At 37.3% G+C, this 14,399-nt stretch overlaps 1 protein-coding gene across 1 annotated transcript in view; it reads left to right on the forward strand.

Moving 5' to 3' along the window:
* Positions 1-218: 218 nt before the first annotated feature.
* The window catches only part of LOC101163219 (low density lipoprotein receptor adapter protein 1), a 35,503-nt gene continuing 21,322 nt past the window's right edge, over positions 219-14,399 (forward strand). Inside the window, exon 1 of the mRNA XM_004083826.4 lies at positions 219-522. Within this exon, the coding sequence (XP_004083874.2) occupies positions 438-522 (85 nt within the window). The 5' untranslated portion in view covers positions 219-437. The remainder of the gene's footprint in view (positions 523-14,399) is intronic.

Genomic DNA, 14,399 nt, shown 5'->3' on the forward strand with positions numbered 1-14,399 from the left:
AGAAATATGAAAATTTTTATATGAAACAGAGACAAAAAGAATGACTATTTTTAATTTTAAAACAACAATAAAATATTGGATGGTTAATTTTTGAGGAATTATTTCTAATATGTGAAAAAGGGTCAATTAAATGCTCATCAAATCCATAAGTGTGTTTAGATCTGCACACATAATGATTGAACTGTTCAGAAGCGGTTCGGGAACGACACGCCCTCAACTTTGGAATCTGCGCAGCGGGCTCGCCAGGCGCTTGCTCGCCCTCACTGCGCACGCAGCGCCGGGGACAGAGGAGACCGGGAGCCGCTGCGGGACCTTAGATCAGCGCTGTCTGTGACCCTTTTAGTCACTGAAGGATCCGCCTCTGCAGATTTTCGCTCCGTGCGCCGTGGAGGCTGAGGGGAGTCCACCTGCTGGCGGACGCGCGGTCACGCCTCGTGATGGACGCCCTCAAATCTGCTGGAAGAGCCATCATCAAGAGCCCTGGCGTCCCACGGCACACGTGGGGGACTTCCAAGCACGAAAGTAAGTGGGAACAGTGGCAACAATACCAAATGCAATCTATAGGGTGCCTTTGCCACATATAGAGAAAATGAGCCTATCCATCCCAAAGCTTTTACATCTCCTGTATTTCTGAACTATTGTCATTTGTAACTATTTTTATTATTTTACACTTTTTAAGTGGGCCTGTTACATTTTCTGTGATCATATGTCTGCAGAAGAAGACAGATAATAGCATTCTAAAAGTAATAACAGATGATAAAATATTGATCCTCCTGACTACAGGTAGTTTAATCATGAACTGATCTTGGAAGTAACTGACAGTGAAAAACACGGACAACTTGACCTCTTCCCATAAATGCATCTGAAATGTTTTTTGATGACTCGTCACTTTTAGTTAACATGCAGTTCAACTCTTTTTGTATCATTTTCTATTAGGATGCTGCTTTTGTTTGTTTTGAATGAGCAGGTTTAGCTTTGAAACCAATAAATACAGCATCAATTCCATTCGGTTTGGTGAAGATTCAGAGTTCCATGCTTTTGCAGTGTCCTTGAATGCAGCACCAACAGTTTGATGCATGCCTGAGTGCAAAATATGTCGTCTTGCCAACAACTCTAATTTAACTTGTCCAAAATGTTTTTTTCAAGCAGCGAGTCCCTGATTAGTCAAAATTGGACCTGCTTTAAGGGACTATATCCTGCAAAATCAACTTTTTGAACTTTTACGTGTATTATAATGTTATTTCCCACAAAAAAACAACACCATAGCGGTATTTTGATCTGCTCCTTCATTTCTGAGTATTTCTCTATAAACCTGCGCTCCGAAGACCAGCCCATCCCAACTCACGAAAACAAGCGGGTTGTCATCAGCTAATGTAGAACAGTGAGAACAGCCCCTTCCAGGAAGAGTCTGCGCTGCCAGAACAGCCCCTAGGCTAACACAAACACCCGCTTTCTCCAGGGAGCTAGCAGTGATTATCAAATTCTTTCTTTTTATATACACATTATGACCATTCATCTTTGCTAAAGTTGGAATGCTGTTTGTTTCCGTGGGCCAGACGCAGACATGCTGCCGAGGCCGACTCTTGGTTGATGTCATGAAATGGGCCACAGCCACACGGAGCAAAAGCCGGTGGTTCAGAGATCGAGTCGTTTTACTTCCAGGTTGGAAAAGTACTCAGGAAAATGACAAATATTTAGTAAAAAAGTCATTTTTTTGTTTGCCAAAGGTAATATATCACATTATCTAATATATAATATATTATAATATATTAACTTGGTTGTAAAATCAAGCTTTTCCCACCTAAGGCATCTAGCAAGTCAGACCTATCCTGTCTTTTTAAAAGTTCAAAACAGTGACCCACGCATTCAATACCCACGAGGCTGGATTACTGTAATTCCCTATACGTGGGGGTTAGCACCTTGGCCGTTGCTCAACTCCAGCTAGTGCACAATGCAGCTGCTCGTCTCTTAACATGGCTTGGCAGCAGTTTACCTCTACTGCAGCCTCATGTGCCCTCCCGTCCTTTTAGATCAGCTGATCAGCTGCTCCTAAAAGTACCAAAAACAAAAGAAAGCGTGCTTTTGCTTCAGCAGCCCAAAACTCTGGAAGGATCTTCCGATTCATGTCAGAGAGGCTACATCACTGCCTGTTTTTAAGTCCTCTCTTAAACCCCACTTTTTAAATTTGGCTTTTAATACACACTGAAGAGGTTCCCTCTCTTTCTTTTATCCTCTCACATTGTAGAATTTGAAATATATTTTTAACTGATTGTTTAAATGTTTTATTGTACAGCACTTTGGGTCCGGAACGCACATTTGCACGAATTTACATAGACTTTTCAGTGGAAGTGGGTGCTTTACCACATGTTGCCGAGGGCGGTGTAAATGTAGTATTAGGCTGTTGATATAATTAAAATAAAAAAGTAAATCTGGATTGAAATTTAGTTTTTTTTTTGCTTTAATCTGGAACAAAAAAAAATTAAGAAGCAAAATGGTACCCTTTTCCTTCAAAGACTAGCACAGCACAGGGGTATAGGCATTGGGATTTTGAGATGACAGAAGCTGGAAATAGTGGAAAACACATCATCATTAGAGTCAAACTGTAGCATTTCTTTCTTCCTATTGTTTGTGCCAGTGGAAGAGGAAGAAAAGAACCCAGCTGGATTCCAGCACCTGATGACTGAAGCAGTTGTTGTTTGAGGGGCACCAGAGAGTCAGGGCTGGAAAAAAGAAATGCCTGCGGTCACGACAGTGACTGCTGATATCCTGTAGCTGCTTAGCAGGCCGTTTGCTGTAAGCACAGCCACTTTATGCCAGCACGCAGCGATGCGTCAGAGCTGTCAGAATGCAAAGAAGGTAACAGTGCAGCTGCTTGGCACAGACGCAAATTACGTGTCCTAGAAGGAGAAGGAAAAACTGAATTAATTGTGTCCTGTCAAGCTTCTGCAAAAAAAGGAAAAAACTCATTAAATGTGGCGTTTTAAACAGACCCAGTAATACCCGTCATCATGAAATTAAGCCTGAAAATTGGTGTGAAGGTGAAATGAGACGGAAGCCTTTAAAGATGTGCTGACATGGTTGTTACATTCATCAGGACATGCCAATCAAAGCATAAAGGATGGCTTTTTTTCTTTGTAACAATTCTGTAATCCCCAGAGCTCTATACTTACATTTGAATCCTTAATGATTTACATCAATTCTGGTTTATTGATTTATTTCAAGCAATAAAAACAAACAAAAAAAACATTGAAATATCTAATCTGGTTAAGATATAAAGTCATAAATTAATTGGAAAATTAAAGAAGATCTTGACATTGTAATTACTTATTTGTAGTTATTCAAACAGTACACAGACATGACAGATTATATAATCATTATTAAATAGAATTGATCATTTTAATAAACTCTGTGTAAAATAAGACTAAACATCTGGGAAAGTATGAAATAAAGACTTTGCTTTATCAGACAGCTCAAAAGGGTAGCCTTGTCTGTTTGAGTTGTGCAGATTGAATAGTGCTGGGGGGCAAAAAAGCTCAAGTTTGTGTTGTATTTTAATAACATATCTGAAAACTAAGAAATAAAAGCAGATGAAGTTCTCTGTCTGAAGCTTTAAACTTTCGTGAGAAGAAGCCAGATTTCCATGCTGGAGTTCTGCAACACTAGAAAGATCCTTTTCTGATGCAAATTCTTAACAGGTGCTGTTTTAATTTTTGCTTGGCCTACACTTCTAACCTTATTTTTTCGTTTTTGTTGAAAACATCGTTTAGTTTCTAATTATGCAACTCGTTTATCTTAATGTGAACCTCTCCAATAAAATTATGTTTTTAACATGTTTTATGCATTTCTGAGTGTTTTATTTTTTAAATATCTGTGAATAAGGAGCAGGAAAAAAAAGCAGTTTGAAAAAGAGTTTATTTGTGATGTAGAAAATTTGCTTAGTGGGCCACAAGCTTCTCCACTCTGAGCTCTCAGCAACGGAGAGGGAAATGGGGAGCGGGGTTGCTCCACCATTGGTCCCATCCACAATTTAGAGGCTACTTTCTGATGAACTCCTGCTACTTTGCAGAAACTTTGTCCTAGAAAACGACACAGGCTTTTGGATTTGGGAGACATTAATCATAATCAAAAGACCAGTGGGAACGCTTTTAAAAAAGACGAAAGGTCATTGTAGTGACTCATTTTTGTAAAAACCTTTTAAGGACTTTTATGAACAATACGACTTTTAGCTAATGATGTAGCTTAGTGAGGCTTTTCTTTGTAATTTAACCAATCTTTCTCTGTTATATCAATAACTCCAAAACTTTATTTCTCCCTTAATATGCTCTGGTTTTGTTTTACCCAATGATCAGTCACTGGAAACAAATTTAAATTCCATTCTTGTTAAAAAGTAAATGAAATCTTAAAATAGGACACGTAGAAAATCATGGCTCTGCAGTTCCAATGCTCTTGAAGACGTCCTGCTGTCTGCTGCAGTGTCAAGGGGAACAAGGACATAGCGCATGCCGGCCGTACATGCCTTCTCTATTATGTGACATAAAAGCAATGTGGGCATTTTCTGAGTAGAAGATACAATAAACACTTGTCCTTGGCAGCAAAAACGTCCCAGATGTGCAATCACTATCTGAAATGATCTTGGTTTTGGGGGAATACAGTTTAGTCCATTTTGACTGTGTCACTGTGCTGAAATATTGTACTTTTAGGCAGATTCCAAAGTACTGTGAGGATAATGCCATGCCTGTGCATGCAGCTAAACACTGTATGATATGTAAGATCAGGCTTTCATTTGTTAGTCAGCATAGCTCTTGAGTTATGGCTCCCTTAAGGCTTAAGATCCAGATTTTTTTAGTTTTCTGGACCCCTCAATGTGCTTACACACTACATGCCACATCCGTACAGCACTTTCTTAGACCATGCATGGATGCATCCGGTCGAAGTGTCTTGCTCAAGGACACAGCGACAGCAGATGGCTGCTTTACCTGCTCTGTATAGTCATCCCAGACAAGAGAAGAGGTGACCTGGCTCAGGTTATTCGCAGTGATGAAAGAAATGTCCAAGAGTGTTTTAAAGACATGAAGCGAGCTGCTGTTTCCGTCTTTGTAGTTTATTTTCACACTACTTTAAGGTTTAGCTACGTGTGTTTGCTTGAAGCTTCATTAGTTTCCACATCTATTTCAAAACCACAATGAATTTATGCTGCACAGGTTTGCTGATTCCTGGTGTTATTTGTGCAAAACTTTCCTGGGGTTTGCTGGGGGATCCATGAGCTGCAGTCATTGCCGAACTTTGGAAGTGTTTAAGGATTTGAACATCTGTTCCAACGTTTTGACACTTAGTGTCATTTGTAGATAAATTTTTTTAGGGGGAGACTATAAAAAACCTCCTGAAGCTCCTAGACACTCACACACAGCTCTAGTGTTTAGTCTCAAAGACCCACTTTGATGAAAATTGCATTTTTTTGGGTGTTTTTAACATGTTCTTGTGGCATTTTTGTCTCAATGGAGGACGTGCCATTTTATTTTAAGTTTTTATTTAAAAATTCCAATTTTCAAAAAGGAAAAGTTCATCGTTGAGCACTTTAATTAACTATTTATGTGAAAACAGTTTTTTCATTACAAAATTTTCAAATTTGACCTGCACATTTAGTTGGATTTCCAACTTGTGATTTAAAATCAAGTATAAGAATGGTGAAATGTCCTTGTTTGTTAAACATTACACTATTTAGACTAATAATATTTGAAGCATTAAGTGTTGCTGGTTTGCCTTTTGAAGATTTTTTTACAATTATCATAGCACCTACTTGACATCTAAAGGCAGCTACTTGCATTTCTTCAGTCCAACAGTAAGACCTCAAATTTAGGAAAGTTGAGGAGGGGACATTTAGCACATTGAGCAGGATTTTGAATTTGATTAAATCAAAGAGAAGGGAGAAGGAAGGGAAAACCTTTTCTTGTCAGTTATCATGTGAAGTTTGAAAAAGTTATCCATACAAAAGTTGATAGGTGGGAGGTTCTTGTGATATTTTTATGACATACACAAATAAAAGAAATCTCAAAATTGTATTTATTTCTTTATTCAAATTGTAAATTAGGAGCAGATGAAAAAAAATGCAGTTAGAAAAAGATTGCATTTGCTCTGTATTTAATATGCTGGGTTGGCCGCAAGCTCCCTGCTCCGCTCCATTCCGATGCATCCACCTTTAGACAAATAGATCCATATGTGTCTTTGTTTTCCTTGTCTGAGCTGGAATCTGGATCAAAACTGAATGGCTGGATAGATCAAATATTGCTCGCCATTTTTTTTTTGCATCTATAACGTTAGGTTATACACATTTTTCCTCTTTGTTTAGATTAAAGGTTTGATGTTTACGCCTAAATATACTGCTGTTTACTTGTAATAAAAAAACCAGAAAACACGAAAAAAAGGGGCTATTCTTAGACTTCACCTATTTTCTTACTGCAGAAATCTTTCAAAGCTTCATCGAAAGAAAAGAGCAACACAGGACACCCATCAGTTTTTTTTTTTTTTTTTTTTGCTTATTTCTGTTCTTTCTTCATTCTAGGTCACAAGAGGTCTGTCATTCACCTGGACTGGTCCAGTTCTGGAAATTTGTTAAAACTCTCACTATTGTTACGCTTAGGATTCAGCTTAACAAGGATAAGTTGCTGAAAATCACTAAACAAAAGGCAGTGAGGTGTGAGGATTTGTTAAGGGATGGTCAAGGTGAACTAACATATTAGGAGGACATTATTTTTTTAATAATCCTAAAACCTTCATAAATGAGTTGTTCATGTTCCTCTTCTCTAATATTGAAGAATCTCTGTTGATGTAATTTTAGTGTTTTTCCTACATGTTCTTTTTCAGTCAGGATGTGTATTTTAGTGCTTGTTCCTGTCCAAAAAATCGATTGTACACGCCGGCTTTTGTGCTTTTAAATCCTGCCGTACATCATATTTGTATTGATTTTCTCTCAAAGTTTTTTTTTTTTAAATTGTGTTATGGCACATTTATGGCTTTCTTCTCACTGTATATATGAGGTATAAAAGCTCTAAGATTTGATCGTGCAGTTGAGCTGCTTTCCCTTTGCAGACCCTGGGGAGGGAGACTGCACCAGCTTGTTTCCATGGCCTGAGGAGAAGTCAATTATGCAACAGAGGGGAACTGTGAGGTGCTGTTGTTGGAGAAATGCTTGTTCACTCAACTATAGCAACACATTCACTTAATCAACTTACCTGTTATTTATGCAGAAACATCCCAACATCTGAAGCCTTTGACACCCACCAAACTAGAGTTGAGTGGACTGCTTTTCAGTCTTAATCACCTTTCGTGCATTCTGATCACATTCTGATCAGTCTGTGATTGCTTTTCTATTTTTATATTTTAATATGCAGCAACACTTTAAAAAAAATAATTACATAATAGATTTGAGAAATGTAATCGTTTAAATGGTACGTGCAAAGTTTGTGCATAGGAATAGTTTGTGCATGTCAGCTGGAACTGCTGCAGAGGCAAAGCACACCTCTGTGTCTGATACATCAACTCCACACACCATTGCTGACACATCAGGCTCCTGTCTAAGCTCAGCAGCAAGAGTGAATGAACCCTTTACTAAAAATAACCGGATGCCATCAAACTGATAGTGGGAGACCTCTAAGGTGCAGCAGTTTGGACAAAAATCCTTTTTTTATTTAGTGTTACACTACATTGATGGTAGCTAATTCCAAAAATATATTTATAATTTCTATTAAGGTAAAAAAATTAGACTGAATGCAACGTTTCTTTAGTTTTGACAAAAAATGTTTGCTTTTTTTAATGTATTTGCACACCTCAAAGTCTACATTTTGTTTTTTGAGACCCCACACATATCTCCTGAGGAGCTGACATATTTGGCAGTGTTAGACAATCATCCATCACATGACTTGAAGCACTGCGGCAAATTAGAGCATCCTTCTGGGATGCCCTAATCTATTAAATGGGCGCTGAGATACACAGTCTAAACAGAGATCAGCCGCTCTCAAAGGTCACTAGCTTTGCTGGATAATGGATGAGTACATTCAGTGAGTGCTCATTCCTTTTTGTACCCATCAGAGGACAAAATCTCTAAGAACCTTATTTACTAAAATTCTGGAAGAATTTCTTTTTTTTGGGGGGGGGGGGTTGTTTACCTCTGATGAAGCTGTAAAATGAGAGCTAGCAGACCCCTGAAGGAGAAGATCTGTATCATCACAGAGGAAACTGTGCCCTGTTTGAATTTCTAATGAAAATAATTCATGCATGGTGTTGAGTGATTATGCGCTATGAATAAATAGCTGCAAGAAAAGGATTTTTTTAAATGTAAAAGGTGACACCAGTGTTCACTCTGTCCCCAGTGGATTGTCACACTTCATCCAACAAAGGTTTAAAGCATCAGTGTTTTCATAGTTTGTTTTAAATTTAGATTTGAAGACTGAAAATCTTCAAATCTGTTTTCTAGCAAACTGAGGAAAAGAGTTTATTTTTCTCATATGCACCTTTGCTGACGTGTGATGAATTTTGATTAAAATAACTCAACATAAACCATACTGGGCAATAAAAATGTCTTATATATGATCTAAAGCCCTTTTTTTATACATTTACAAGCACCCCTCCCAAAGATATTTAATGTTGTCCACTAGGCCTGGACAATACATCGCAAATTTATTGTTATCGCAATATCAAGCTGTGCAATATGCATTTCGCAAAAGAGGCCAAAAATCGCAATAAATGGTTACTTTAAAAGTGCTAAAACAATCTTATGGCAGCTTGAAGTATTTGGCGAATAAAACAAATCCATTTATGCATTTGACCAATTGGACAGAGCCATTTTTTATGTTAGATGCTCCCCTCCCATGTAGACTAGTTTCATTTAGAGTATAATTAAAGGTATGCTGACTCTTATTTAAATTAAACTGTTGCAGTTCAAATGGAAATTATGTTTTTGGTTGTTTTGTTATTTGTTCATATATCGCAAGTGATATTGTCATCGCAATATTGATCACTAATATCGCATATCGCGCATTTTCTTCATATCGTGCAGCCCTACTGTCCACTTAAAATAAGTTATGGCTGTCAGGAAATAAGAACTCAAGTTGCTTCATCTAAGCTTCTTTAATATAAAATGTGAAAGTTCTTATGTTAACCCTTCATCCACTGTTCAGCCTTCAGCTGTAAGTGACTGGAGAGACTGTGAGCTGGTTGATGCTTCCCCATAAGCCAAAATATTATAATATTTCAAAGCTGGTGGCTCAATTGAAAGTCTGCTTATGCTGCCTAAAATAATACTAGCCACTCACTACCTGTCACTGTCTGCAGCATCAATGTAAGCACTGCTTTAATGCTCGAATGCACGGCTATTTATAGCTGCAGGAGTCATTAGTCATTCTGCACCCAAACCTGAACCTGCCAGTCTGTGCTGTTTTAATTTTTTAACTTGAAGCTCAAGCACGACAAAGCCAAAAAAATAAAATAAAATAAAATCAGTTTGATGGTAATTTTCGGGAATCTTTTATAATTAATGATTCACTGCAGCTGTGGAGGCTGTTTATTAAATGCACCATCATTGACAGATTGTGTGCACTGGAGGCAAGTTAATACTTTGGAGACTTGATAACTGATTCTACGATATGCAGGTGCTTTGAAAATTTAAAAAGCTTTGGAAGCATTAAAACAAAAGGAGCAAAAACTTTTATATAGAACAATAGAAACAAAAATGGAGTGAGTGGACATGGTGCATTCAAAGAAATTACAATATTGTAGCTTTAGATCTAAATTATTTCATATAAAGTCATTAAAACATAAAATTTCTCTAGTTTTGTAGTTTTTTTTTTTTTAAATAAAGGATCTTATCTTTGGAGGATCAATTGAGGGTTTATGCATATTTTATACTTCATTAATAGGATAAATTTTTACCTGAATCAGATTTACATAAGCTAAAAAAGCTGAACCTGGTGTTGTGTAGTCATCAGAGCACTCAGACATTTTATCTCTGCAGATTTCAACTGTGCCTTAGATTTGCCAGCCTTGTAAATTTGCACATTTTCGACATTTTTGTTTTTTTTTTACTTCAGCCAAGCTTGCAGAGTAAATCACAATAAGCACTTTACTATGTTTACTTTTAGTCGAGCCAAGGTGCTTAGTAATGCATTTTGCAGGTACCGGCTCGCTGCCAATTCTGTGTTGTCTGTGTGAAACCACGTGGTTTCTTAGCAACATCATTTGTTTGATTTAGACTCACTGAGTGCTCACTAATATTCTAAATTTTAAACCTCATAGGTTGGACCCAGAATGTGTGTAATGTAGAAATATTAATTTGGTTTTGATTGAAAGTTAAAATTGATAAACAGAAAGCATGGATCCGTTTTTTTTGCTTTATGTAAACACTAAATTGTGAACATCAAGATTTAAAATGATGCCATAGTTATACTAAAAAAATATGCATGTTTATCAGTGAAAAGTAAATGAAAATGCTCTGTTTTATTCTAAGAAACAACACATTTTCATTCTTTTCTGCACTTGCAGTTGAGCTAAAGTAAGTGAAATGCAAAGGAGAACTATGAGGCATTTTTAAGGAAGTGGCAATGAGAGGAGAAGCTTGAGAGGGAAGACTAAGCCATAGTTGTTCCCCCCCTGAAGGCAAAATCAGAAAACCTGAATCCCACACTCTCCCAGCCCACAATCCTCTCTGAATGAGCGGCCTATTTTCCCTGTCAAGGTGGCGTCCTAGATTCAAAGTTCCTTCACATGAGTAAAACAGTGAAGATATTTCATCAAGATGGATGTGGAGGAAGGGGGGTGTCGCAAAGGTTTGGAAAATTAGCCATTTTTTCTGTTCTGTTCGCATTTAACTAAGAGTTTCGTGGGAATATCAAAGCTGCTCTGACTTGTATTAAAGTCAAGAATGGGATTCCTTTTTACTTTTTGACAAACACTTGCTCCGTTTTTTTTCTTCTGGATTCCATCCCCCCACCTTTGTTTTTTACTTGATCTCTGTTTCTGTTTGTTTTATTAATTGATCATCAGTGTAGGTGTTGAGCTAAATTCACCCGGGTGTGATTTTGACTTCTCAATGTTAATTAAACAACTGAGCTCAAAGAAACGGCTGCACATAGCTGAAGGCTTCCAGATCACATGGTAACCATTACAAAAGCTTTGATACGCCACACTTTGTAGTTGTTCGTTAAGCATAATGGCTAATCCCTAGGAAATAACTCAATTCATCTTTTATTTGAAAACCCCGGAGGCCCAGTGGAACGGAATATGACTTTTCTTTGTGTTTTTATTAAAATAGATAGTTTCCAGTGGTTTGTCTCCCAACTGTGAGGCTTTGGAGTGTATTCATAATTGAATCTGGGCTCTTGCTGCAATATCCTGAGTATTAAACTGTTGCCGGGAACCAGTTTATTAGAGAAGCAGTCATCATCTGTAGTCTACCAAGTCCTCCTAATCTTGTGGATGTGTGTGATCTTATTTTCTTTTTCATAAAATCTCCTCGATGAAGACTTTTCACCAGTTCCAGGATCCTGCATGCTGACTTCCAAAAAATTTCCAATAACACAAATACATTTTTCCTTGAGGATTTTCCACCAACATGTTTAATCCAGTTAACCTCCCTGCTGCTTCTTCCTGTCACTCTTATCAGCTGCAGTCCCTTTGTAGCCTCACATGGGATTTATTAAAAATGTAAGGGCTCTTCGTTTAGGGGGATGATATATTGGAAACCCTGCAGCATCAACATAAAGCTGTTTAATAATTCATGTGTGTTGCATGGCGAGGACACAGCATGGACAGCTGAACTTAAGCTCATAGAGCTGTGTCGTTTTTAAAAGGATGGTTTGGTAAATTTTGGACTCATATTTTGGGGAGTGCAGTTTGGAATGATCCAAAATACGGAAAAGTGGGAGATGAATCATTGAAGACCCACTCCAATGAAAATCGTGTTTTTAGTGTTTGCAACATGTTCTTGTAGCATTTTTCTCATGATGGAGGACATATATCAACAAAATTGAGCAAAATGTGGCATTTTTGAGTATTTCTTTACTCAAATCATTTTGAATCAGGAGCAGGCAAAAAGATGCGCTTTAAAAGAGCTTAAATTACACAGAGTGGTTCCCTGCTTTGTGCCATCCTGAAGCATCCACTTGCAGACATATAGCTCCATGTAGGCCTATATTTAACCCGTCTGAGCTGAGACTCAAAACTGTACGGCTGTATGACTTTAATATAGCTCGCCATTTTTGCTGCACCATTAATGTTAAGTTGGAGTTGTGAGGGGCTTTAAGATAGCGGAAAAGCGTTTAAACAGATGGCTGATGGGAAGTGTGGGTGGGGTTGATCAATGTCAACAGTCCCGCTCACAACTCAGAGGTGAATTTCTAACGAACTACTGCTGCTCTGCAGAGACTCTCCTAGAAAATGACACAGGTTTTTGATTTTTGCTAAAAATTGCATAATTAAAAGACCATTGGGAAAACTTTGAAAATAGATAAAAAGATGATTGGAGCGGGACTTTAAAGTTTTATTTCAGAATAAAGGAGCATCTGTTTTTGTGATTCCTCTTCCTTTTTTACAAAGGGCCAAAAATATTCATTCTTTTGCTCATTAGTTGCACATATTATCTTATAAAATCTAGATTTATACACTTTTTAACCCTCATTTTCGAGGTAGCTATCATCCACCTTCTGGACAAAAACACCCTGTCCAGAATCCGTCCACATGAGCTCCATGAAAAGCTGTTTGGTGTGAAGGAACATCTGAGTCAGCACCCACGTATCACCCACACCATCAGAGAAGCTGCAGCGTAATGTCTCTAGCATGTATCCTAAATATGTAAAAATACTAAATGTGCTGTGTGGCTCAGCACAGTGTGATAGAAGATTATTAAATAATTCACAGTTGTTGGACGCATCATACTCGAGGATGCTGCTCGCCTTCACAGCTGCATGGGGTCTGCCAGTGACAGATGGCCCGGTCCATGTGCAGAATTTAGTGCCAACGTCACCCCATAGGTTATTAGATACTGTGAAACCCTATCTCCTGTCCTTGATGGAGCAGAGATGCTTTGTGGGGAAAAAATGGCTCTAAGTGTTCATAAAAAGGGATTGTTCTGTTGGTTATAACAGAGTTTCTGTTCTTATAGCAGCAAAACTCAGTGCTAAGTGATTTGGATTTCTCTTGGTAAAAGGATCATGTATCACTCGTATTAAAAATGTAGACTGCAGGTTTTGTGTCATTTATTCCATGCTGTTCAGCTGCAGGGTGTCCAGTTGTCCTTCTATCAAACATTTGCCAATATTCAACAGTTTTTCATTCAAAGACAGCTTGGCACTACTTTTTCCAAGAAAAAGTCTTGTCTTAAATTTCTTCTGCAAATCAGATTCAGAACTTGTAAAACATTGAATTTGATAGATCTACTATTTTTTCTATTAATTTTCTCATATATTAATCAAATAGATAATATACAGATAGCATGATGATTAGAGCTAAATCTGACCAATAAGAAGGAGCAAGATTCATAAACAAAAAAATCATGAAATTGAGAGTAGTTTTAATTTTTATGTTGAAACAGATGAAGGGGCCTTTGCAGTAGTTTTTATCCTGATCTCACTTTGTGATTATCTTTGGCATAAAAACGTGTCACGAATTTCCTGATTGAGTTTTAGGCACATTTACTTTACACATGAAAAAAGGAGATTGCTCTAAAGTAATTTCATCACTCAGAATGAGCACAGCCTAACTTTAAAGTTGGTGAAGATTCTCGTTCATCCAGTCGACATTGTCTTTAGGTTTATTTATGGACTTAATTCTTCTCTCTTAAAAATGGTTCAATACTCATCCAAGTGGCTTCATCAGTCTAACTGTAAAATTACATTATTTTGAGGGGTGTCAAATTATCAAATTAATTGCGATTAATTAATTACAGACAAATTAGCATCTCATTTTTTTTACAAATTGCATTAATCTTATATTTAATCTTTAACTCTTATTTATTTTGTAACGGATAAAGCATAAGGAGGTGTCTGTTATCATAAATTAAATGACGACACAGAGGCCTGATTGCGTTGGACGGTTGCTTTTGTGAAGTCTATTATTTTCTGAAAATAGACAGTTTTTCGGACATTATACCGTTTATACCGTGGCAACTTACAAAACAAATAAAAATTAAATTAATTATTAGTACTCTAATCTTGTTATATTTTTATGTTTGAATAGTTTTTCACAAAAAGCTGACTGATACGCCATGTGTTGCATCGTCAGAACCTGCACTGACCTTGCTCTGCAGCAGTGGAGGAAAGTGGTAAAAAAGTATTCTTTTCTTTATGAAAGGTGATCCAAAGCATCTGTTTAGAGGGAAAGTTTACCTCTTACCACTTGTTTTTGTCTAAATT

Source organism: Oryzias latipes, chromosome 24, assembly GCF_002234675.1.
Source record: "Oryzias latipes chromosome 24, ASM223467v1".
Taxonomy (NCBI): domain Eukaryota; kingdom Metazoa; phylum Chordata; class Actinopteri; order Beloniformes; family Adrianichthyidae; genus Oryzias; species Oryzias latipes.